This window comes from Staurois parvus, unplaced genomic scaffold (genome assembly GCF_062004578.1).
Source record: "Staurois parvus isolate SC_StPar_1 unplaced genomic scaffold, SC_StPar_1.0 ptg000882l, whole genome shotgun sequence".
Taxonomy (NCBI): Eukaryota; Metazoa; Chordata; class Amphibia; order Anura; family Ranidae; genus Staurois; species Staurois parvus.
This window is the reverse complement of record NW_028318678.1, coordinates 2,544,296-2,572,185: the sequence shown is the minus strand read 5'-3', so window position 1 is coordinate 2,572,185 and position 27,890 is coordinate 2,544,296. Positions and strand designations below refer to the sequence as shown.

The 27,890-nt window shown below is 41.3% G+C and overlaps 1 protein-coding gene across 1 annotated transcript in view; it reads left to right on the top strand.

The window, feature by feature from the left end:
- Positions 1–12,298, top strand: part of SSTR5 (somatostatin receptor 5) — a 43,963-nt gene extending 31,665 nt beyond the window's left edge. Inside the window, exon 2 of the mRNA XM_089656037.1 lies at positions 8,521–12,298. Within this exon, the coding sequence (XP_089512163.1) occupies positions 8,564–9,694 (1,131 nt within the window). The 5' untranslated portion in view covers positions 8,521–8,563 and the 3' untranslated portion in view covers positions 9,695–12,298. The remainder of the gene's footprint in view (positions 1–8,520) is intronic.
- Positions 12,299–27,890: the final 15,592 nt, after the last annotated feature.

Sequence of the window (27,890 nt, the reverse complement as noted above, 5' to 3'; positions counted from 1 at the left end):
AATCTATTACATTTCTGTAATTTGATTTAGATCCTTTAAACACGAGTGTGGCTGGACTTTAAACAACAATATTACTCTAAGCTGTAGATTTGGCGCCATAATCAGCACCGTCTGCGAAGATCTGCTATGAAGATCTACGTAACGATTCTCGCCGCGTGCGTTCAAGGTTTTGTCTCACAAAGTCTCAGCCATCTGCTTGTGTGGGGCCACGTCCTCTGCACGGAGCTAATGTGTACACCTGGATCACAATCCCACGCACTCAATTAACAGGACGAACGGACGGACACTTCCCGCCGCTCAGGTATGGACAGGAGTGTCTCCAGGAATCCTGATGAGTCACAAGAATATACAGAATGACGTGGCAGGAGATGCCGTAGGCTGTGTGTCACCGGTGAGCCTGGCAGCAGCAATTAGCGCAGACGCACGGAATGAAATCAGATGATTCTCGCTGGCCATTCGCAAACGTTGCTATGTAACTGATGTCAGCGCCGTGTAATCCAGACCAACTTACCCCTTGTGGAGATAATAGAAAGGCTTAACGTGTAAGAAAGAAGCAGTCGCTGTAGCCATGACATCTTTACATAGCGGCACTCGTTAATCGATACAAAGGATACAGAAAATACATCAGAATGAAAGTGAAGGCAGAAAAATAATTCACAGCTGAAAGCTGAAATGTTAGGGGTGTATTTAAAAAAAAAATGCATCTGACCAGTGAAATTGCATGTGCTGTGCGAATGTGGACAACATCGAATGTTATTAGGCTTTGCTTTTCTCCAGGTCGAATCTGTGAATCAGTGAAATACCACAATATGGCCAGTAGATGGAGCTGATCATAGGGAATAAATGCTTTTATACTACAGGTGTACCTCGGTTTACAAATGCCTCGGTTAGCGTAATTTTCGGTTTACGAATGAAAATCCATTGAAAATCATGCCTCGGTTTACAAATTTTTTTCGTAAAATGAACGGATTAATTGGTTTTCAATGCATTTACAGATTTTTTTTTTTCATTATGTCCCTGTACAGTATTTATGCCTTTAAAGTGCACTTTATATAGAGTTTTGAACAGATAAAACTTTTTTTTTAAACTTTTTTATGACCTCTGGAATGGATTTATTGGTTTTCAATGCATTTACAAATTCATTTTTAATCATATCCCTGTATAGTATTTATGCCTTTAAAGTGCACTTCATAAAGAGTTTTGAACAGACTTACTTTTTTATGACCTCCGGAACTGATTATTTGATTTTTAATGCATTTACAAATAAATTTTTAATTATGTCCCTGTAAAGTATTTATGCCATTAAAGTACACTTTATATAGAGTTTTGAACAGATGAGACTTTTTTTTACTTTTTTCTGACCTCCGAAACAGTTTAATTTGTTTTCAATGCATTTACAAATTTTTTTTTAATCATGTCCCTTTATAATGCATTTTATAAAGAGTTTTGAACAGATAAAATACTTTTTTACTTTTTTTCTGACCTCTGGATCGGATTATTTGGTTTTCAGTGCATTCCTATGAGAAACTGCTTTTCGGTTTACGAATTTTTCACAATATGAAAAGTCCTGCAGAATGCATTAAATTCGTAAATCGAAGTACGCCTGTATGAGTCATGGTTGTCTGCTCCAAGGAGAGGATCTGCCAAGAGGAGTGGGCCAAAATCCCTCCTGAGATGTGTGCAAACCTGGTGGCCAACTCCAGGAAACGTCTGACCTCTGTGATTGCCAACAAGGGATTTGCCACAAAGTACTAAGTCATGTTTTGTGAAGGGGATCAAATACTTATTTCCCTCATGAACATGTATATCAGTCATCATTTGTTAGACATGCATTTCTTTTAAATTTTGTGTTGCTATTCTGTCTCTCAGTGTTACAATACACCGAACATTCGATTTTTAGACTGATCATTTTTTTGTGAGTGGGCAAACATTCAAAATCAGCAGGGGATCAAATACTTATTTCCTTCACTGTTTGTTTGTGTATGTACAATTGCAAGAAAAAGTATGTGAACCCCTTGGGATTACATGGAGTTTTGCAAGAATTGGGCATAAAATGTGCTCTGAACGTCATCTAAGTCACAACAATAGAAGAACACAGTCTGCTGAACATAATACTACACAAACATTAGATGTTGCCATGGTTTAATTGCACATAACTTGTAAACATTCACAGTGCAGGGAGGAAAAAGTATGTGAGGCCCTAGCTTAATGACTTCTCCCAGAGCTAATTGGAGCACGGAGTGAGCCAACCTTGACTCCAATCAGTGTGATGATATTGGATGTGTTGCTGACAGCTGTCCTGCCCTTAAAAAACACACACCTGTTTGGGTTTACTGGTTTCAAGAAGCACTGTCTGATGTGAACCATGCCTCGCAGAAAAGAGCTCTCAGAAGACCTACGATCAAGAATTGTTGACTTGCATGAAGCTGGAAAGGGTGACAAAAGTATCTCCAAAAGCCTTGATGTTCATGTGTCCACGGTAAGACAGACTGTCTACAAATGGAGAACGTTTAGCACTGTTGCTACTCTCCCTAGGCGTGGTCGTCCTGTAAAAATGACTGCAAGAGCACAGCGCAGAATGCTGCATGAGGTAAAGAAGAATCCCAGAGTGTCAGCTAAAGACCTACAGAAATCTCTGGCACATGCTAACATTTTTGTTGACACATCTACAATAAGGAAAACATTAAACAAGAATGGAGTACATGGGAGGACACCACGGAGGAAGCCATTGTTGTCCAAAAATAATATTGCAGCACGTTTGAAGTTTGCAAAAGAGCACCTGGATGTTCCACAGCACTACTGGCAAAATATACTGTGGACAGATGAAACCAAAATTGAGTTGTTTGGGAAGAACACACAACACTATGTGTAGAGAAAAAAAGGCACAGCACACCAACATCAAAACCTCATCCCCATTGTAAAACATGGTGGAGGGAGCATCATGGTTTGGGGCTGCTTTGCTGCCTCAGGGCCTGGACGGATTGTTGTCATTGTTGGGAAAATGAATTCCAGAGTTTCTCAAGACATTTTGCAGGAAAACGTACGACCATCTGTCCACCAACTGAAGCTCCGCAGAGGATGGTTGATGCAACAGGACAATGACCCAAAGCATACAAGTCATTCAACAAAACAATGGCTGCAACAGCACAGAATACACCTTCTGGAGTGGCCCAGTCAGAGTCCTGACCTCAACCCGATTGAAATGCTGTGGCATGACCTTAAGAGAGTGATTCACACCAGACATCCCAAGAATATTGCTACCCTGAAACAGTTTTGTGAAGAGGAGTGGTCCAAAATGACTCCAGATCGTTGTGCAGGTCTGATCTGCAACTACAGGAAACATTTGGTTGAGGTTATTGCTGCCAAAGGAGGGTCAACCAGTTATTAAGTCCAAAGGTTCACATACTTTATACTCCCTGCACTGTGAATGTTTACATGTTATGTGCAATTAAACCATGGCAACATCTAATGTTTGTGTAGTATTATGTTCAGCAGACTGTGTTCTTCTATTGTTGTGACTTAGATGACGTTCAGAGCACATTTTATGCCCAATTCATGCAAAACTCCACGTAATCCCAAGGGGTTCACATACTTTTTCTTGCAACTGTATGTATATATATATATATATACAGTGGGGATCGAAAGTTTGGACACCCCAGCTACAAATTTGTATTAATGTGCATAAAGAAGCCAAGGAAAGATGGAAAAATCTCCAAAAGGCATCAAATTACAGATTAGACATTCTTATAATATGTCAACAAAAGTTAGATTTTATTTCCATCATTTACACTTTCAAAATAACAGAAAACAAAAAAATGGCGTCTGCAAAAGTTTGGGCACCCTGCAGAATTTATAGCATGCACTGCCTCCTTTGCAAAGCTGAGACCTGCCAGTGTCATGGATTGTTCTCAATCATCATCTGGGAAGACCAGGTGATGTCAATCTCAAAGGTTTTAAATGCCCAGACTCATCTGACCTTGCCCCAACAATCAGCACCATGGGTTCTTCTAAGCAGTTGTCTAGAAAACTGAAACTGAAAATAGTTGAGGCTCACAAAGCTGGAGAAGGCTATAAGAAGATAGCAAAGCGTTTTCAGATGTCAATATCCTCTGTTCGGAATGTAATTAAGAAATGGCAGTCATCAGGAACAGTGGAAGTTAAAGCAAGATCTGGAAGACCAAGAAAAATATCAGACAGAACAGCTCGCAGGACTGTGAGAATAACTATTCATAACCCACGTTTGACTGCACGATCCCTCCAGAAAGATCTGGCAGACACTGGAGTTGTGGTACACTATTCCACTATAAAGAGATACTTGTACAAATATGGTCTTCATGGAAGAGTCATCAGAAGAAAACCTCTTCTACGTCCTCACTACAAAAATCATCGTTTGAACTTTGCAAATGAACATATAGACAAGCCTGATGCACTTTGGAAACAAGTTCTGTGGACTGATGAGGTTAAAATTGAACTTTTTGGCTGGAATGAGCAAAGGTACGTTTGGAGAAGGGGCACAGAATTTAATGAAAAGAACCTCTGTCCAACTGTTAAGCATGGGGTTGGATCAATCATGCTTTGGGGTTGTGTTGCAGCCAGTGGCACAGGGAACATCTCACGAGTAGAAAGAAAAATGGGTTCAATAAAATTTCAGCAAATTTTGGCTGGTAACTTGATGCCATCTGTGAAAAAGCTGAAGTTAAAGAGAGGATGGCTTCTACAAATGGATAATGATCCTAAGCTCACCTCGAAATCCACGGGGGATTACATCAAGAAGCGTAAACTGAAGGTTTTGCCATGGCCTTCACAATCTCCTGACCTCAACATAATTGAAAATCTATGGATAGACCTTAAAAGAGCAGTGCGTGACAGACAGCCCAGAAATCTCAAAGAACTGGAAGACTTTTGTAAGGAAGAATGGGCAAAGATACCTCAAACAAGAATTGAAAGACTCTTGGCTGGCTACAAAAAGCGTTTACAAGCTGTGATACTTGCCAAAGGGGGCAGTACAAGATATTAACTCTGCAGGGTGCCAAACGTTTTGCAGACGCCATTTTTTTGTTTTCTGTTATTTTGAAAGTGTAAATAATTCAAATAAAATCTAACTTTTGTTGACATATTATAAGAATGTCTAATCTGTAATTTGATGCCTTTTGGAGATTTTTCCATCTTTCCTTGGCTTCTTTATGCACATTAATACAAATTTTTAGCTGGGGTGCCCAAACTTTCAATCCCCACTGTATATATATATATATATATATATATATATAACATGTATATGTAATGGGCGGTACAGTGGCTCAGTGGTTAGCACTTCTGCCATGCAGTAATTGGGTCATGGGTTCAATTTCCAACCATGGCACCTTCTGCATGGAGTTTGCATGTTCTCCCTGTGCCTGCATGGGTTTCCTCCCACACTCCAAAGACATGCTGGTAGGTTAATTGGCTCCTGTCTAAATTGTCCTAGTTTCATCCCTGGCCATGCGGGATCTCCTGCATGGTAGGGGTTGGGGAAAGACCTGACAACCTACCCTATAAAATAATTGCTAAGAGAATTCATGGAAGAAGTTGCTTGCAAGTGGCGGTCCATGCAATCACGAAGGGTCGGATACGACTGAATGGAGAGATATTATTATTATACAGTATTTATAAAGCGCCAATAGTTCGCTCAGCGCTGTACATTACAAAGGGGGACAGAACATGTGACAGAACAATACCAATACAATGCAAAACATGAGGGGATCGAGGGCCCTGCTCCTTGGAGCTTACAATCTAGGAGGGAGGGGATGGTGGTACAGGAGGAGATAGCTGTGGGGGATGGGGTGGTAGGAAGAGTGGAGGAGATCGGCAGGTTAGCAGGGGGTGGGGTAGGCTTCCCTGAAGAGATGGGTTTTCAGGATGCGCCTAAAGGAGAGGAGAGTAGGTGATAGTCTGATGGATTGGGGCAGGGAGTTCCAGAGGATGGGTGACACCCTGGAGAAGTCCTGGAGGCGGGCATGGGAGGAGGAGACCAGGGAACTAGAGAGAAGGAGGTCTTGTGAGGAGCGGAGTGTGCGTGTTGGGTGGTACTTGGATATTAGGTCGGTGATGTAGTTCGGGGCAGTATGGTGGACAGCTTTGTACGTCAGTGATAGGATTTTGAATTTGATCCGTTGCGCAATCGGAAGCCAGTGGAGGGATTGGCAGAGGGGGGTGGCGGAGATGGAGCGGTTGGAAAGGTGAATGAGTCTGGCAGCCGTATTCAGGATGGACTGAAGCGGGGATAGCCAGCGGCGAGGCAGGCCAGTAAGGAGGGAGTTGCAGTAGTCGAGTCGTGATATGATGAGGGAGTGGATGAGCTGTTTAGTGGTTTCTGGGTTAGGAACGCGCGGATGTTGGCGATGTTGCGGAGGTGGAGTCTGCATGATATATGTAAAGTGCTGTGTACGTTGATGATGCTATGTAAGTACCTGAAATAAATAAAATAAAATTTACTCTAGAACAAATTCTTTGTGGAAGACAAGTTAATTTTCTGTGGATAAAGGCAGCCAAGAAAAAAAAAAAGAAAATAAAGACTGAAAATTTGCAAGTGACATTTCCCAGTAAACAATAGTCAGAGAAGTTGGCTAATCATTCTTCCGTTGATACAAGACATGACACATGGTATTGCTCTGTCCATGGAGAGCTCACTAAACAGGCATTGGCTTTGGCAATAAACCGTTGGCGCATACGGATCGGGAAAATGCTCTCGCTGAAGGCGTGAGGCAGGAGCCTCTCAAGGTGCCCTTGACAAATCAAAGTCTATTGGTGTAATTGTGTTCTCTCGCGTGTCCTCTTTTTAAAATGTCACTCATAATGTTATAACTCGCTAGGAACATGTATGAATTTATTTTCCAGAATTGCTTTTACACGGTGCTGAGCCAGGCTGGAGTTCAATCAGGTGTCATGTGCATTGGATGCCAGGGAAATAAATGTGAGCTAATCAGGTGTAGCACACCCTCTAAGAAGCCATTGGTGAACTCAGTAACTTTCCTTCAGTTAAAGTGCACACAGCCAAGCACACAGCATTTCCTCCATTTTTTCTCTGGCTCAAAGGAACGGTCCAGGGGTGTCTTTTTGCGGGTTTTATTGTAAGAATGAACTTGGATAGGGTATAGGTAGCATGGGATACCCCAGAGCTGATGAACTGCACACTTTGAGGATTCTTCTCTATCTTGCTGAGCTGCACAAAAATGTCCCACAGAATCTATGTTGTCAGGTAACTAGGACTTTCCCAAAAGACCAAAAGCTGCAAAAAGTCACTAACTTCCAGCACCGGGGTCATTTACTGACACGGCCACAGGATCATCAGTTGCCTCATTCTGATATCCACCAAGCACTCTCCAGCGAGGAAGGTATAGACTCACACAATCCTATGACAACTTCCCCCCAACTTTCTTCTGGCACTCTCCTGAGAGCTTCTCCAGACCCAAATGATCTCCAGGACAAAACTTTGCAAATAGTCCCCCAGCTAAGGCTCCATCTGGGACCTTGACGTCTAGATGACATCTCTAGCAGTCCTGCCTCTGGGGCAGAGCCCTACACAGGGGTCTCCTTCAGCAAGACCGGACCCAGGAACTGCTGCCCCTGGCCTCCAACTATTTATGGGCTCTCCAACCACGTAGTGGGCACACCGCTCCAAGGATTGGCTGTATTCCCATAAATATTCAGGTTGTTTTCTCTGTTCTTCCTCCTGCTATAATTCTAGGATCTCCTGGACTACAGGAGAAAGCATTCAGAGCAGCAGCCTGAACTGAGCAGGTCCACTGAGCAGACCTGAACAATCAACCCCTGCTCCACTGATTACAGAAGAGCCAACTAAATTTGTCCAACAATCTACACTAATCCAGGAGGGTGCTAAAATTACTTACTCATCTTGGTGGGTGCAGCATCGGTCTGATGCTTCATCTGTCTCCTGCCCCCTCTAAGACTGAAAAGGGAGCGATCAAAGACCACTGATCGCTCAGTTCTCGGTTTTCAGTGAACAGAAAGCCAGCTGACTGTCAGTTATCGGCTTTCTGCTCTGTCCCTCCAGCACTCACTGGACATTAAAGTCAGGATCCCTCCAGAGCCTGGACTGGTTGAGTGATGTCCAGAGGTGGACTGACCATTTTGAAACTCGGGCACTGCCCGTGGGCCCAGGGTCAGTAGGGGGCCCCATGAGATGCCCCTCGTACCTTTCATAGGGTTTTTTGGGAGTGGTTTGAGTGTGGGCAAGGACACAGAGGCCCCATGATCCCCTATTGTCCAGGGGCCCCATGAGTTGTCAGTCCGCCCTTGGTGATGTCCACAGCGGGCTTTATCCAGTGTTGGCTGAATACAGGTCAGAGGAGTGCAGAACTAAGTGAGCTTTGACCTTACTGATAGGATCATTATAAATCCACCTATTTGAGCCCAAATTGTTCTTCATGTACGTTATTTAACAATTTGCCGTGTTTTAACCTTGCCTTTTGTGTACTAGCAGTGGATGCTTTGGTAATCACTATTTGTGTTTTTGTCTTTCAGAGCAACATACATACTTGGATGTAATCATTTTCCTATCCTAAGAATGGCTCGTTACAACATGACAATGGACCCTATTTCTCTACCGATTGCTTCTGTCCTGGAGCCTGGGACACAGGAGCCCAATCTGACGTCATACCGAAATTTCACTGATAATGCAACACTGGTGGAGCCTTCAATTTCACGGATGAGCTCTGTCCTTATCTCGATTATTTATTTGCTTGTTTGTGCCATTGGGCTCAGTGGTAACACCTTAGTCATTTATGTTGTCCTCCGTTATGCCAAGATGAAGACTGTGACCAACATCTACATCTTGAACCTGGCAGTGGCTGATGTCCTATTTATGTTGGGACTGCCTTTTCTTGCCACTCAAAATGCCATCTCCTACTGGCCCTTTGGTACTTTCCTTTGCAGACTGGTGATGACAGTGGACGGTATAAACCAATTCACCAGCATCTTCTGCCTAACCGTCATGAGCATTGACCGTTACTTGGCTGTGGTTCACCCCATTAGGTCTACCAAATGGAGGAGACCTCGAGTGGCGAAACTCATCAGTTTCACGGTTTGGACTGTTTCCTTTTTAGTTGTCCTACCAGTCATCATCTTCTCGGATGTCCAGCAAGATTTGAACACCTGCAACATAAACTGGCCAGAACCAGTTAACATTTGGTCAACTGCATTTATCATCTACACATCGGTGCTGGGCTTTTTTGGACCTCTGCTGGTAATTTGCCTTTGCTATCTTCTAATTGTCATTAAGGTGAAGTCTACTGGACTTCGCGTAGGCTCCACCAGGCGTAGAAGATCAGAGCGCAAAGTAACACGAATGGTGGTCATCATCGTGGCCGTGTTTGTCTTCTGTTGGCTTCCGTTCTACATCCTCAACATCGTCAACCTAACTTTTATAGTGCCGGAGGAGCCAGCGTACGTTGGGGTGTATTTCTTTGTGGTCGTGTTGTCCTATGCCAACAGCTGCGCCAACCCAATCCTTTATGGTTTTCTTTCAGACAATTTCAAGCAGAGCTTTCAGAAGGTCCTCTGCCTTCGCAAAAGCAATGGCATCAAGGATGCAGACCAGACAGAGAACCGGCAAGAAAAGAGCAGTCGAATACAGGAGACCATGCTTACGTCTCGCAACTCAGAGTTCAATGGGCATATGCAAACCAGCAAAGTCTGAATGTAATCCTTCTTGTGGTGTGTAACAGCCACAGGGAATCTGAGGCAAATCCGTTCACCTGTTTATGAATTGGGCATTGGATTCCTGATGAGGTCTGCTTAAAATTGGATGAGCTCAGCAACCTTTAAGGGATTCTATTGTATTTATAAAAATGTAACTTCTGGCTCCATCATCTGACAATGACGTCCATCTCTCATGTTCTATGCATTATCCAACCATCCCCCTCCACCCCAGAACAATGTGCCCACAGAGGTTCATTGAGAACCACTTGACAGTCAATTCACGTGAAGTTATTTCTGAGGGCAATTACCACCGCAACACAAAGTATCTGGCTTATGGTCAGATTTGAACATCCGTGAAGTGGATGCTGCATCGTGATGTAAACACACTTTGCATTTCCATACTAATGTGTGCGCTACGTATGTCTAAATCTTGCCGGGCCCTAATCACTATTCATGCCAGAGGGACAGGTAATGCACAATGCAGGATGGTATGTAGTGTTATAACGTATTGCTCTCACTTCATGTGAGCTTTCCCCGGGGCACACATTACCAAATGGAAGCCGGAGTTTCCTCTATGTATTATTATATAAAATTATTAATTTTTCACCAAAAAAAACATTGTAAAATTATTTTTAAGTCAAATTTGAACATCATATGAGCTTTCCCCGGGGCACACATTACCAAATGGAAGCTGGAGTTTCCTCTAAGTATTATTGTATAAAATTATTAATTTTTCACCAAAAAAAACCATTGTAAAATTATTTTTAAGTGAAATTTAAACATCATATGAGCTTTCCCCGGGGCACACATTACCAAATGGAAGCCGGGGTTTCCTCTATGTATTATTATATAAAATTATTATTTTTTCAGCAAAAAAAAAAAAAACATTGTAAAATTATTTTTAAGTTGAATTTAAACATCATATGAGCTTTCCCCAGGGCACACATTACCAAATGGAAGCCGGAGTTTCCTCTATGTATTATTAATCTTTATATAAATTATTATTTTTTCACCAAAAAAAAAACATTGTAAAATTATTTTTAAGTCAAATTTGAAAATCATATGAGCTTTCCCCAGGGCACACATTACCAAATGGAAGCCGGAGTTTCCTCTATGTAATATTATATAAAATTATTATTTTTTCACCAAAAAAAACCATTGTAAAATTATTATTAAATCAAATTTAAACATCATATGAGCTTCCCCCAGGGCACACATTACCAAATGGAAGCCGGAGTTTCTTCTATGTATCATTATAAAAAATTATTATTTTTTCACCAAAAAAAACCATTGTAAAATTATTTTTAAGTCAAACTTAAACATCATATGAGCTTTCCCCAGGGAACACATTACCAAATGGAAGCCGGAGTTTCCTCTATGTATTATTATATAAAATTATTATTTTTTCACCAAAAAAAAACATTGTAAAATTATTTTTAAGTCAAATTTAAACATCATATGAGCTTTCCCCGGGGCACACATTACCAAATGGAAGCCGGAGTTTCCTCTATATATTATTATTTTTTATATAAGATTATTATTTTTTCACCAAAAAAAAAACATTGTAAAATTATTTTTAAGTCAAATTTAAATATTTGAGTGGTTCAAGGTTCATTGTAGCCTTATTCTCCTATTTTTGAATAGTTAGTGGAACTTTCTAAAACAGTACAAGAGAGCGCACTGGCATTACAAAATACAAACACAAGGGTAAGAAACAGGGGCGGACTGACAACTCATGGGGCCCCCAGGCAATAGGGGATCATGGGGCCCCTGTGTCCTTGCCCAAACTCAAAAAAGCCTATGAAAAAGGTACCAGGGGCATCTCATGGGGCCCCCTACTGACCCCGGGTCCTCGGGCAGTGCCCGAGTTTCCAAATGGTCAGTCCGCCCCTGGTAAGAAAGCATGTATTACATGGGCTAGTTGTATCAAATCACATATTTTGGCTCTCATGTTTGCAGTTCCATTTCACCAAATGGACCACCATGTGCGTCTTGCCAGTGCGTTTCAAGTGGCAGGCCGTCCTCCTTAGAGATACTCAAGTCCAAGAAAGGATACTGTGGGGGGGAAGGTGTCAATTCACTAAGAGTTAAATTCCGTACAAATTTTAGCTTACTAAAAAAACTCATCCGGTTTGTATCTCAGAAGTAGTCCATTCACTAAAAAACTCGCCATTATAATGAATTAGATACATTTTTTGATTTTGCGATATTTAGCACTTAATTTAGTACTATTTTGGCAGTTATTTCTCTTTTTTTGCATAGGCTATAACACTAGAGTGAAATTATTGAAGAGACACTAAGGGGTCTTGGATGGATGTTGAATGTCACATATTCCTTCAGGCTGGATGAATTTTTCTCATATTTTCTGTAGTAAACTAAATCCTCTGATTTTTAGCGCCATCTAGTGTCTAAAATGTGTCATATTTTCAAATTAAGGAAATTTTGAAAACTATACCGAGTTCTGCCACTAGATGGAGCTGGCGATCATAGGAATTCATCTATTACAGAAAATACAGGGGAAAATTCGTTCAGCCTGCACAAACGTGTGTGACATTCGTCTAACGAATGTTTTAGAAATAGACCATTAAAAACTGTAAAGCTATGAATGTATGCTTAGTCTGCCTTTATTTACAGAAGTATCTTCCTGTGGTGAGATGTTACAATATATTCACATTCCTGAGCTTACAAAATTGCATCCTCACATTGTTTTCACTAACTGGCCACTGCAGAGTTCCCCTGATTGTTATCTTCTACATTCCTAAGATATCGAATGCCTGTGGCATGAGATAAATAACTATTTTTGTTTAGTGAATTGACTTTAGAGAGGCTTTGAAAAATTCTCACATTCAGTAATTTTATATATATATAATTATATTTTTTTATTTTTGTAAGTGCTTACATTCTCACATTCAGTATTTGTTTTTTTTTTTTTCATGAATGGGCTCTTAAATTATCTTATGTGATCATTTATGCAAGTAGGTCATGTGACACTAATATTGCATGCAGGAAATGTTAGTACATTGACCCCACTTTGTTAACAAAAATATTATATATATGTGGGTGTGTGTATATATATATATATATATATATATATATATATATATATATATTTTTTTTTTTTTTGCAAGCGCTTACATGATCTTAGAAAATTTGGGTTGGAAAAACAGCAGTACAGTGGTCTTCCCATGAATGGCTGTGCAGGGGGGCATGTCAGCAGAAATATGATCATTGGAAGTCAGGCAGGCTGTTCCCCCAGCACAGCCAGATAACTGACCACACGGTGATGGAAGTGTTCTTGTGCCTAGCGTGGTCAGTTCGAAATAGGAGAGCAGGGGATATTGGCAGGATCACCAGGTATTTCACACAAAGGTAGAAATACAAAGAGAACAGGATCATTTTTAACACAAGTATGCGGTACAACAGACACATTAGGAACAATTATAGGTAAAGTTGATCCAAGGAATATCCGATTGCCTCTCGGGGGATCAGGAAGACATTTTTTTCCCCGCAGGAGCAAATTGGATCTTGCTTTGCTGGTTTTTTTTTGCCTTCTTCTGGATCAACTGTGGGTGTAGGATTATAACTTTTATTTTTAATGGTTGAACCCGGATGGACTTTTGTCTTTTTTTCAGCCAGACTAACTATGTAACTATGTGATATGAAATGTTAGGGTAACACATTCGTTATCATCAGCTCCATCTAGTGGACAATGTATGGCATATTTTCTCATTGAGGCATTTTAGAAATTATACTGCAGTTTGGCCACTAGTTGGAGCCGATGATACGAGAATTAAAATATCCGAAAGCATAAGGTGATATTTTGTTCGGCTTGCATGAGTGACTCTAAAAATTTTTATAAATCGACCCCTACAGAGTCACAATCTCCACCCTACGGCAGCTCCTTACATGAAGGCCAGGTAGAACAAAGAATGTCTGTTTAGTAATATAGGTAGTTTGTCACTGCTGGAAAAAGAGTTTTCTTTGTTGTCATCAACTTCCTCGTAAACCTGTTATTTTAGAAAAAAAAAATCACATTTTTGGAGTGGTCCACATGATTACTAACTGCTGGAATTGTCAACGTTTGCAGATGATTGTGTAAGATACGGGAGATAACAAGAGAAGGAGCAAAGAATGAGGATTTTAGGTTGACATGGAACCCTTTATATTTCATTACATACACTTTCTTTCTATTGGTCCTGCAGTTTTCATAGGACATTTTATTCTCTTGCCTTATGGATGATAGCAAAGGAATATTTTTTTGTACTGTCAACGTTTTAAAGCTCTGTGGAGGTCAGGGACTGATGTGAATGTACAGTATGTAAAGCGCTGAGTACATTGTTGGCGCCATATCAGGGGCGGACTGACAACTCATGGGGCCCCCGGGCAATAGGGGATCATGGGGGCCCCTGTGTCCTTGCCCAAACTCAAAAAAGCCTATGAAAAAGGTACCCCCTACTGACTCCGGGCCCTCGAGAAGTCCGCCCCTGTGCCATATAAATACCTGTAATAAATAAATGAAATGGGATTATTGTTTGCACTGTGCACAGAACCTATGGCTCGTCTGGTGATGAGATGGTCAGGATCAGGGGCGGACTGACCATTTGGGCACGGCCCGAGGGCCCAGGGTCAGTAGGGGGCCCTATGGGATGCCCCTGGTACCTTTCATTGGCTTTTTCATATAGGCTTTTTTTGGGGTGGGCGAGGACATAGGGGTCCTATTATCCCCTATTGCCTGGGGGCCCCATGAGTTGTCAGTCTGCCCCTGGTCAGGATTTGCTGTCATAGGCCACAAGAACCAACCACATTCAAAGGGTATGTTCACCTTTTCATGAAAAATGAAAATGTGAACTGATCCTGAATATCCCGGCCATCCCGCTGAACCCAGCGACAGTGATGTCCCGTGCTGCCGGTGTAGCGCTCCGTAAACTCTACACCACAAAACACAGCCCCAGAGCAAGCGGCCATCACAATGCTTGCATTGGCCAGTGCTGACCAATGAGAAGCTCTTCTTTCTTCTGGAACATCTTACTGGAAGAAGAAGAAGAAGATGTGTTTCTCATTGGTCAACACGGTCACATGACTGCGTTTGCCATTGTGTGCATTATGATGGATACTCACTACAGGGCTGTGTATTGCGACGTATGCACCGCTTGGGGCATCATGGGAGTCAATTCACAAAGAGTTGAATAACGACTGAAAAAATCCGGTAAAACATAAAATGCTGGCAATTAAAAATTTTGAAAAAAAACCCAGCGTGGGGTCCCCCCCCAACCATACCAAGCCCTTCGGGTCTGGTATGGATTATAAGGAAAACCTACACCAAAATTTAAACAAAAGGGCCCTTAGTTCTGGTATAGAATTTTTGGGGGACCCCATGGCAATGTTTATAAAAAAAAAAAAAAATGTCGGTGTCCCCTCCAAAGCCATACCAGACCTAAGGGTCCAGTATGGATTTGAGGGGGACCAAGTCATTTTTTAAAACATTTTGGCATGGGGCTCCCCTTAAAACCCATACCAGACATGAAGGGCCTGGTATGGATTGGGGGAGAACCCCATGCTGTGTCTGAAAAAATACTGCCTGTGATACCACTAGCAAAACCCTGGTGATAAATATTGCATCTTTTTCTACTTTCTGTTCCATTTGTGAATTGGACTTGAACAGCTTACCGCATGTTTTTTTACAATATTTACCGGCACATTTTTTCATTCTGCGTTTAATACCACATAATCTTTTTATTTTGTGAATTGGACATTTTTTTAATCGCATGCGATCATTTCTGCAAATGAGTCACATGACCATGTTATCACAAGATTATCAGTAATCTTTAGTGAATTGACCCCCGTGTCTGCTATGTGCAGTGGGGTCCGGAGGGACGGTCAGGATATTCAGAGTTAAAGAACTTACTCTTTAAGTTTTCTAAAACCAGTTGACTAATGATGACCTCTCATGTATTGCCATAGGCTACTACGCTTTTTTTTTTCTTTGCTTTATTGAATATCTGTGTGGTTTAGGAACATGGATTAAAAAGATTTTATTATAATTCGTGTTTCTTGGACCACCGCTTAATCTCAGGAATGCTCCGATGTTTAAATAGCCCAAGAGCAAAAAAATATGTTTGTGCTGTCTCTTTTCGAGCCACTAGAGGTCTTGGTTTTCTAAAAAAGTTTGGTCATCTGCATAACGCAGTGAAAAGTTTTCTGGATGGAACATGTACTGTAGGATCAGGGGTCTCCAAACTGCGGCCCAAGGGCTGGATGTCGCAAACAATGGGGCACTATTTCTTCCACTGATAACGCTTAGTCCTCATGCACACGGGACGTTTTTACAGCGGTTGTTTTTGCGTTTGACATTTTTTTTTCTACAACCAGTAAACCCCCCAGCATGTTATCCTATGTGTCCATGCACACATAGACTGAAATCAACATTTTTTGGCAGGGACGTTTTTTGGCTGGAAAAAACCCAGGACTAGTGGGTTTCTAGAGGAATTTTTCAGCTGTAAAAACGCTCTAACACTAAACAAAAGTGGTAAAACGTAGTAAACTTTTGGAATTTTTTTGACCAAAAAATATGTTTTTCTTTTGGTAAAAAAAAAAAATACGGTAAAAAACAAAAATGCGCGAAAACGCTGCTAAATGCTAATGCAAAAACCCCCAAAAAGCTGAAAAACTCAAATTTTTAACGTGACTTTACCCAGCTAACGTTACCAGCATTATCAAAACGTCAAGTGTGCATGAGGGCTTATGGGGTACTATTCCTGCCATTAATACCAATGATGGGGTACTATTCCTCCCATTAATGCCAATGATGGGGTACTATTCCTCCCATTAATACCAATGATGGGGTACTGTTCCTCCCATTAATACCAATGATGGGGCACTATTCCTCCCATTAATACCAATGATGGGATTCTATTCCTCCCATTAATACCAATGATGGGGCACTATTCCTCCCATTAATACCAATGATGGGGTACTATTCCTCCCATTAATGCCAATGATGGGGTACTATTCATCCCATTAATACCAATGATGGGGTTCTATTCCTCCCATTAATACCAATGATGGGGCGCTATTCCTCCCATTAATACCAATGATGGGGTACTATTCCTCCCATTAATACCAATGATGGGGTACTATTCCTCCCATTAATACCAATGATGGGGTACTATTCCTCCCATTAATACCAATGATGGGGTACTGTTCCTCCCATTAATACCAATGATGGGACACTATTCCTCCCATTAATACCAATGATGGGGTTCTATTCCTCCCATTAATACCAATGATGGGGCGCTATTCCTCCCATTAATACCAATGATGGGACACTATTCCTCCCATTAATACCAATGATGGAGTACTATTCCTCCCATTAATATCAATGATGGGGTGCTTTTTCTCCCATTAATATCAATGATGGGGTACCATTCCTCCCATTAATACCAATGATGGGGCACTATTCCTCTCATTAATACCAATGATGGGACACTTTTCCTCCCATTAATACCAATGATGGGGTACTGTTCCTCCCATTAATACCAGTGAAGGGGTACTATTCCTCCCATTAATACCAATGATGGGGTACTATTCCTCCCATTAATACCAATGATGGGGAACTATTCCTCCCATTAATACCAACGATGGGGTACTATTCCTCCCATTAATACCAATGATGGGGTACTATTCTTCCCATTAATACTAATGATGGGGCATTACTCTTCCTCCTACTGACCACCATCCCTGAGGCCATGTTTATTCTCACTGATGCTGGGTCTGAAGGACCATAAACTGGCCCTTTGTTTGAAAAGTTTGGAGACCCCCCAGCTGTAGATGCTTTATACTGTAGTAGAATGCTGCTGGTAGGAAAACAAGTGTATAGTTGAAGCATGTTTAAAATAGATGAAAACAAAAATACATGCATTAATGCAGTTATATATTGATTAAAAATTGCAAAATATATTTTATTCAATGTGCAGAAGTATCTAAATGTGTTTTATTACTAACCCCCTGCCATGCAAACTGTGTGGGGGAGGGTCAGTATACAATAAACCAATAAGAATCTACTGCATGCACAAGGGCAAAAAGAGCAGGGGGATGGGCTAATCACTGTGCTGCTACTCCTTAGTGGCATACACTAACAACAACTGATGTGGCTTAGAAATATACCCCCTGTCGCAACTCAGGAACTATGCCCCCAAACGTGACCCATTCAGTGCTGATGTAAATGAACCCATAGGACAGGGGTGTCAAACTCAGTTTCATTGCTGGCTGCATCAGCATTATGGTTGCCCTCCAACACCAATTGTATTGGTAAGACTAGATGTCCAGAGCACCCTACCCCTCTTACTTCAGATTATAAGAGTCCCCGCACCATCAGAAGTCAAGAGTCCCCCACCCTCCCTTACATCACAGTGCACTCCCCCTTACCTTGTGCTGCTGCCGGGAAGAAGCTGAGGTCAGCGCTGAGGAGCAGAAACTGCAGAGTTTGGAGGAGGACCAGAGGAGAGTTGGCGTCAATATTGACCCCATATGTGACCAATTCAATGCTAATGTAAATGTGCCCATAGGACAGGGGTGTCAAACTCAGTTTCATCGCTGGTTGCATCAGTATTATGGTTGCCCTCCAACACCAATATTATTGGTAAGACCAGAGCTGCTGCCGGGAAGACGCCGGGGTCAGAGCTGGGAAGCAGAAAGTGCAGAGCCTGGAGGAGGACCAGAGGAGGGTTGGAGTCAATTACCAGAGTCTGGTGAATGCTGAGACCAGGGGAGGCAAAGATGATGGGGTGCTGAGGCGCAGGATCTGGTGGAGGAGTTCTGTCCCTCTCTCTACATCTGACTACTGAAACAAGGTGGGGGCAGTGATGAGGGGGTGCCGCAGCTGCAGAAGAGGTGCGAGCCACATGTAATGGCTTGGTGGGCAGGTTTTAGCCCCCCGGGCCTTGTGTTTGACACATGTAACATAGGAGGAGGGATAAGGATACATGCACACAGCCACAAAGGGACAGAAAAGCATGCATCAGCATCCAGAACCTCTTGAGAAACTTCCCTGGGACCCACAGCTGCTGCATACATTCATACATAGACAATACTTACAAGTTGAGGCTGTACATGGGTGCTTGTGTAGAACATATGTCCAAAACACAGACTGTATGCCATGTGCATGAGTCCTGTGACTAAGTGTTAGGATCTGGTCAGGATCTGGTTACATTAGATTAGGGTTCTTCCAGAGGTTGCTAGGAATTCCTTTTGCTGTGGCTGACTGACCTCCCATCCGGTGGTGCCTGCATAGTTCCAGGGCCAATGCTTCCTTTCAAAGCCAGCACTATTGCCCATAGTCACCTTCTGACCACCACTGTATGGGTTGCCTTCAGGGGCGGACTGACAACTCATGGGGCCCCCGGGCAATAGGGGATCATGGGGCCCCTGTGTCCTTGCCCAAACTCAAAAAAGCCTATGAAAAAGGTAAAAGGGACATCTCATGGGGCCCCGTACTGACCCCTGGCCCTCGGCAGTGCCCGAGTTTTCAAATGGTCAGTCCGCCCCTGGTTGCCTTCTTTCTACTGACCACCAAAGTAAGGGACATTTTCCCCATTGACTCCTCCTGATGGAATGGTTCCTTGAGACCTTAAAATTTTTTTAGGGGTTCCTTTGTGGTAAAAAGGTTGAGAAAGACTGATAGGGAGTCGTTTTAATGCTTAGGTTAAAAGTTAAGTTTAGTGTTAAAGGTTAATTTCAAGGGGCAAGTTAGGTTAAGAGGAGGGACAGGTTAGGTGTTAAGGTTTGATAGGTAACAAATGAGGAAGGGATCTTGGGTAAGAATTTTGAAATTTGTGTTTGTTGTTGGCACCGAAATGTGATAGGATGTTGAGGATTGGGCCTCTAAAAGTAATATACTAATGTTCCCAGTGGCAGTACTTCCACCTTAGTTTTTCATGAAGCCTAAAAAAAATAGAAGCCTCAACACACTATCAGCAATTTTTGCGGTTTGATGTCTCGGCCAACAGTGCTCATATTCTTTTTAGAGGCTTCCATTAGTGGAAATTTACTCATAGGTAAACATCAAGGACATTTGTCTATTACTTACTTTTTGCAAGTATCCCCAGAGAATTGTACAATTTATGAAAGCCCTTGACTTCTAGATGTGAAGATTAGGCTATATCTGCAGCGATGGAGTGTGTCCAAGTAAGCGGATTCAACAAAGATGTTTCTGAAAACCACTTATGTGGCCTTTGGCCCTTTTCTCAGCTTGGTACGGAAATAAATTAAGAAAAGGAAGTCTCGGGTCATAGAAATATACCAAATGTCTTCTCTAGTCAGGAACATAATCTGAAGTCCTTTTATGACCTCTTGCAGAAAAGCATTGCTCTGACAACTAAACTGTGAAAAGCCGACACCCAATTTAAAAGATTACTGGTGTATCAGTGCGCATTCCTTAGCAGGCATTGTCTCTAAAGGTTGCTCAACAAAAAATTGTTCCTCACTTAAAGGGATCAATGCATCTCTTGCCATTTTCCACCACTAGGAGACAGGCTATTAATTCAGCATAATGTCAAGCCCTTCCACTGATAGCTCCCTTCAGTGATGGCCAATAGTAGATTTTTTTTAGCAGAGCAAAAGGATGTAGACTGAAGCCAGGAGGCTGCAGTCCATGGTCGGGTGAATAAATTGACTGTGAAAGTGTTCAAAAGCAGAGCTGTTGATGTTGCCCACTGCATTCACCCAGATTCCAGAATGGAAGAGAAAATCTGACTGGTTGCTTTTGCTTACAGGATCCCAGGTTTAAAACATTCTAGACCAGTCATTCTCAACTAGAGATCTCTAGAAATCTGGGGTTCCTCCAGAGGCTGCTGGAGGTCCCTTAAACGTAATCCATGGTTTAAAACATTCTAGGGCTGAACCAGTCATTCTCAGCAAGGGTTGTCTGGAACTCTAGGGTTTCTCCAGAGGCTGCTGAAGATCCCTTAAATTATGATCCATGGTTTAAAACATTCTAGAGCTGAACCAGTCATTCTCTGCAAGGGTTGTCTGGAACTCTAGGGTTTCTCCAGAGGCTGCTGGAGGTCCCTTAAAATATGATCCACAGTTTAAAACATTCTAGGGCTGGACCAGTCAGTCTCAGCTAGGGTTGTCTGACACTCTAGGGTTTCTCCAGAGGCTGCTGGAGATCCCTTAAACTATGATCCACAGTTTAAAACATTCTAGATCTGGACCAGTCATTCTCAGCTAGGGTTGTCTGGAACTCTAGGGTTTTTCTAGAGGCTGCTGGAGGTCCCTTAAATTATGATCCACAGTTTAAAACATTCTAGAGCTGGACCAGTCATTCTCAGCTAGGGTTGTCTGGAACTCTTGGGTTTCTCCAGGGGCTGCTGGAGGTCCCTTAAATTATGATCCACAGTTTAAAACATTCTAGGGCTGGACCAGTCATTCTCAGTTGGGTTGTCTGGAACTCTAGGGTTTCTCTAGAGGCTGCTGGAGGTCCCTTAAACTATGATCCATGGTATAAAACATTCTAGAGCTGGACCAGTCATTCTCAGCTAGGGTTGTCTGGAACTCTAGGGTTTCTCTAGAGGCTGCTGGAGGTCCCTTAAATTATGATCCACAGTTCAAAACATTCTAGGGCTGGACCAGTCATTCTCAGCTAGGGTTGTCTGGAACTCTTGGGTTTCTCCAGGGGCTGCTGGAGGACCCTTAAACTATGATCTTTGGTTTAAAACATTATAGGGCTGGAATAGTCATTCTCAGCTAGGGTTTTCTGGAACTCTTGGGTTTCTCCAGGGGCTGCTGGAGGTCCCTTAAACTATGATCCATGGTTTAAAACATTATAGGGTTGGACCAGATATTCTCAACTAGGGTTGTCTGGAACTTTAGGGTTCTTCCAGAAGCTACTGGAAGTCCCTTAAACTGTTACTACTTGACCTTCCTTACCACTGACCACCATTATAAAGGGCATTTTTCCCAATGACCCCCAATGAATTTCTTTTAGCAGGGTTTCCCTGAGACCTGTAAATAGTTCCAAAGGTTCCTCTAGTTTAAAAAGTTAAGAAAAGCTTGGCTAGACTTCTAGAAATATGTATTTTTCTTCTTACTACTTTCTCATAGGGCTCGCTGTTTAATGTGACTTATATAGAAGCAAATAGTTTTCATATTTTTGAAATTACATAAATGTTTTAAAAGCTACTCTTTCATTTGTAAATAATATCATTTTTTTTACCTATGGCATCATTTTAGACCCTTTACTTAAGGGACATTGGGTGACGCCCACAGTTTATTTATGGGAACGGTGGGTAGTGGGTTCCTTGGGCCAGGTGTCTCTGAAATGTTGGAACATGTATGGTCTAGGGTACAAAATAAGAGTTGTCACTATTCAGCTTAATCTGTGTAGTTTGCTGATTTTATGGAAACACACAGGGCTAGGGTAGGTCCTTGAAGAGAACCACCCATGGTTGGGCTTATACAAGAATCTGAAGTCTATGACTGTTGGGAATTTGCAGGCTTGCTTTTGAGATGTTGCCAATTTTCATTTATTTAGCTTTATGTCTGAAGCAGAGTATCAGGGAACCACCTGTATATTCCTCTTTTACAAACAGTCTATACTGTATTTAAAAACCAAAGAAAAGAAAATGGGAATAAAAGTAGGGTTTTTACCAATATTAACCAAATTTCATCGTTAGTTCTTTGGGAGAGTGAAACAAAAAAAAATGCAGAAAATACCACATTAGGATCACTAGATGTCATAGAGGAGCATATTTCATAATACTACCCCAAACTACATCACCGAGCTGGTATCCAAATACCACCCAAAACGTACTCTCCGCTCCTCACAAGACCTCCTACTGTCTAGTTCCCTGGTCTCCTCCTCCCATGCCCGTCTCCAGGACTTCTCCAGGGCTTCCCCCATCCTCTGGAATTCCCTACCCCAATCCATCAGACTATCACCTACTCTCCTCACCTTTAGGCGCACTCTGAAAATCTATCTCTTCAGGGAAGCCTACCCCGCCCTCAGTTAATTACTGAACTCCTCCACTCTTCCTACCACTCCATCCCTCCCTCCTAGATTGTAAGCTCCAAGGAGCAGGGCCCTCAAACCCCTCGTGTATTGAATCGTATTATTACTGTACTGTCTCGTGTACTGTCTCCCATTATAATGTACAGCGCTGAGCAAACTGTTGGCGCTATATAAATCCTGCATAATAATAATAATATTTGTTTCCTATGATAGCCAGCATCATCTAGTGGCCATATAGCATTATTTCCGCATTCGCACATTCGAAGCGCAGAGAATATAGCCTGAGAACATTCAGTTTTGTCCCACTCTCACAGAAAGATTTTCCTTGTCGCTTCAATAGACGGTGTGAATTTTTTCGACACCTCTTAGTATAAAAAAAAAAGATTTATTTTGTGTGAAGATAAAAAAAAAGGTTTATCATTTTCAATTGACAGTTATTAAAAATGTAGAAAAAAAATGTATTGGCCTATCTATGAACTGCATTCTTTTGAAACCCCTCACGGAAGTGCTGCCGTCCCTCTGGCATGGAAGTGGTTAGCTTTCGCGCCTTGGATCGAGTAACTCATCAAAAGAAAAGGTTAAACTGTGTAATGTCACTGGGGCACTTTTATTGTCTGCTATTGAGTAAACAGGAAACTATTGATCTGAATGTCTGTATATACAGCAACCATCACAAAGAGTTTCACTTGTGAAATGAGGCGTAATGTATATATTATTTATTGGTGTGGAAAGGCAAACGTGAATGCATAATTTCAAGCATCTCAATAAAGCTGAAGTTGTTTTTGTATTTTATTACTCCTGCTGTGTTCATTATGTTCACATTTCGAGTGCATGATGGCTGTTGTATTGTGCTTGTTGCTGTTCTTAAAGAGGATAGTCACCGACTGACATCATTGTGCTGTGTGCATCCATTGAAGGACGAATATAGCGTATTCTGGTAAATGGGTATTACCTGAATGATAGTATTCAGTTCATGAATTCCTTTTTTTTATATTACATGCATTTTATTACTTGTATTCACAATTCCATGCAGTCCAAGCTGTCCAGGAAGCGGAGGGACAAACCGACGAGAGAGATGGCGTGTTGTGACGGGGAAGAGACAGCCATTTAAAGTGGAGTAATACCTTTTGGTACAAATGGTGCAAAGTGGCTGGATTCATTTAACCACTTCCAGTCCGGACACTTTCACCCTCTTCCTGTCCAGGCCAATTTTCAGCTTTCAGCGCTATCACACTTTGAATGACAATTGTGCGGTCATGCAACACTGTAGCCATATGAATTTTTTAGCATTTGTTTGAGACAGATAAAGCTTTATTTTGGTGGTATTTATTCACCATTGGGTTTTTTATTTTTTTTTGCTATGTAAATTAAAAAGTCCAAAAATTTTGAAAAAAAGTGTTTTTCTTATAAAATTTTGCAAATAAAGTATTTCATCATAAATCTTGGCCAAAAAAAAAAATAACACAAATTTGTTTATAACCAAAAATTATACTTTTTAAAACAATTTGTTTACATTTTTATTTTATTTTTTATATTATTATTTATGTTTTTTTTTTTTTTTAACATACTGTCACCATAGTGACACTGTACTACTTGTGGGGGGTGATGAAGATTTTTTTTTCTTTTTTTTACACTGATTGCTTTTACACCCATAAAAGCTGTAAAAGCAATCATTTCTCCTTGTCTCTGACTGCATTCCTGCAGCCATTGAGAAATACTGTGAGAGCTGTGCTTGGTCACAGCTTATCACATGGTACAAGGCTGTTGTGAATAGCCTTGTACCATGTGATCTCTGTGATCATTCACCGATTTCACACGTAGTAAGCAATGATGTCAGAAGTGACATCTTGCTTACGCCTATTTATGTGATCACTGATTGCCAATCAGTGATCACATGATCGGGACCTCACACAGAGGTCCTATACAGCGATCTGTGGACAGAGCGGGCACCGATCGCTGTGCCACGCGCTCCCATGGTGCTATGGTAATGGTTTGGAAATGTCAACCCTCTTCAGCAGTGCTTCCATCTGACCCATGTAGATAAATGGCCGGACAGGAGTGCTGCCAAAGTGGGTGGTTAAAAAAGTTATTTTAGGTCTGAAAATGAGTTTAAACCCCCAAGCAGTGTATATTTTCTGAAAGCAGAGACCCTGGATAATAAAATGGTGCCAGCTTTACCTTTTTAGTTATACAATATTAATGCAATGGTTTATCAAACACAAATTTTCAGTAAAAATTAATTTTTAGGGCAATATATTACCCAATTTTTTTTTATGTAAAAGATGAAGTTGTGGAGAGTAAGTGGATACCAAACATGTCAAGCCTTACAGTTGTGCACGCCTGTAAAATGACAATGAACTTCGGTAAACAGAATTTTCCAAAGGTCACGCTTTAAAAGCCCCTACAGGCAGGGAAATGTGGTGGTGGGGGGTGCACACATGGGGGAAATGTGGTGGTGGTGGGGGGGTGCTCATGTGGGGGAAATGTGGTGGTGGTGGGGGTGTTCACGTGGGTGAATATACCAGGACTGCGTGAAAGCATGCTCTATAGCCACCTGATTGCTTCCACCTGACAGCAGACAGTCAGCTTGTTGGATTTTGGGTAGATTTTGCCATGCGTCTGAATCTCCATGGCCTCTGAAACCCAATCTGCATTTGGTTCATGCTCCAGAGGCTACTAACAAGCAGTGAGGATGCCTCTTCACTGCCTTTTTTAACCCCCTTTTTACCAAAAAATGTGCCACAACTGAAGTATGCCATATGCCAGTGGCAGCGAAAAGGTTAAAAGATAGTGGCTTTGGCTGTAATATCTGTCTTCAATTCAGAGCTGTCTGCTGCAGTGCATCTTTTTCAAAGCTAGATGTCCTCAGTCAGACAGCCAGCATCATTCAACCCAATTCCTCTGGACAGTGAAAGGAGAAGCAGCCAAGTGAGCTCATCTCTCCGGCACTCTGTTCTCTCCTCCTATCAGCGTGCTCCTTGTCAGCACATGAATTGATTTGCTCCTCATGATGCTTCTACCTCTTACCCTTAGCTCTACTGTACAAAGACTACAAGAGGCTGATAGCATGTTACACTGAGGTACTTACATGGCTTGATTTTCCACGAAAAAAAAAACTGTTGCTGATGTAATAATGAATACAGAGCGACAGTAATTGCTTGCTGAATTGCTTGGATTTATACTTTCATTTTAAATTTTGTATGGAATGTGCCGTTCTTTTTTTCCTTCCTTTCAACTCTACAATTAGTAAAATTTGAGGTCACAAAATATTCAGCTTGAAATCCTCAAAAACAAGTTATAATGGATGTAAGTGAATTTCAAGAAACTTTTGTTTTTGCATTTGTCAGTTTATTTTCCCATAAGAATGTTTTTATGGTTTTATGGAAATATATTCACTTTTTACATTCTTGTGCCAGAGCAACGCCTGATCGGTTCCTGTTCATGCTTCGCATGGTTTTCCCACCACGGGTCCCGCACCATTGCCTCTAATGGATGGGATCAGTAATAAAGCATGACAAAGAGACGGGATTCTTTTTTTTTATATTTTCCTGTATAATAGACTGGTTTATGATGCCCTTTTCTTTCTACACACATCCTCTTCCACTGGGATTTCCTTGTGGAATACACGCCGCTTCTTATCACACAATCTGTGCTCAGCTGGGTCATGTGACAACCCCCACTCTGCATACCGCTTTACTGATCCTTTATTCCAAAAAAAAATAAAAACAAATTTTTTATATATATGTGAAACATTATTATTATTATTATTTAGTATATCATTGAGCCCATAGGGAGAAAAACGCTATAACATTATTATTGTTATTATTTTATATATTATTGAGTCTCTAGGGAGCAAAAAACAATAGAAATATTATTATTATTATTATTATTACTAGTAGTAGTATTGTTGCTAATTTTGTATATATTATTGAGTCTATAGGGAGAAAAAAAACTATAGAAATATTATTATTGTTATTATTACTAGTAGTAGTATTGTTGTTAATATTTTATATATTATTAAGTCTCTCGGGAGAAAAAACGATAGAAATATTATTATTATTACTACTATTGTTATTATCAGTATTAGTAGTAGTAGTAGTATTGTTGTTAATATTTTATATATTATTGAGTCTATAGGGAGGAAAAAACTATAGAAATAGTATTATTATTATTATTATTACTAGTAGTAGTATTGTTAATATTTTATATATTATTGAGTCTATAGGGAGAAAAAAAACTATAGAAATATTATTATTATTATTATTAGTAGTAGTAGTATTGTTGTTAATATTTTATATATTATTGAGTCTCTAGGGAGAAAACAAAACTATAGAAATATTATTTTTATTATTATTATTAGTAGTAGTAGTAGTAGTAATACTAGAAGTAGTAGAGATGTGCTGATCACATGCACTCTCCCAAGACAAAAAAAAACCTCTCTAGCAATATCCATCAAACTGAGCATGCACAGAGTGACTCCACATGATATGTCTTATCAGGAGATAGAAGGGGGCTACTGGAAGAAGGGGAGGATCAGAGAAGTCAGGATCAAACAGAATTTTTACACAATGCAGAGGACTAACCCCTTAGGTTCCACAGTGAGTATAACAAGCATGCTTTACTGCATATTATTATTATTATTATACAGTATTTATAAAGCGCCAATAGTTCACTCAGCGCTGTACATTACAAAGGGGGACAGAACATGTGACAGAACAATAACAATACAATGCAAAACATGAGGGGATCGAGGGCCCTGCTCTTTCGAGCTTACAATCTAGGAGGGAGGGGATGGTGGCACAGGAGGAAATAGCTGAGGGGGATGGAGTGGTAGGAAGAGTGGAGGAGGTCGGCAGGTTAGCAGGGGGTGGGGTAGGCTTCCCTGAAGAGATGGGTTTTCAGGGTGCGCCTAAAGGAGAGGAGAGTAGGTGATAATTTGATGGGTTGGGGCAGGGAGTTCCAGAGGATGGGTGATACCCTGGAGAAGTCCTGGAGGAGGGCATGGGAGGAGGAGACCAGGGAACTAGAGAGAAGGAGGTCTTGTGAGGAGCGGAGTGTGCGTGCTGGGCGGTACTTGGATATTAGGTCAGTGATGTAATTTGGGGCAGTATGGTGGACGGCTTTGTACGTCAGTGTTAGGATTTTGAATTTGATCCGTTGCGTCTGTATATTTTTATAACAAAAACTA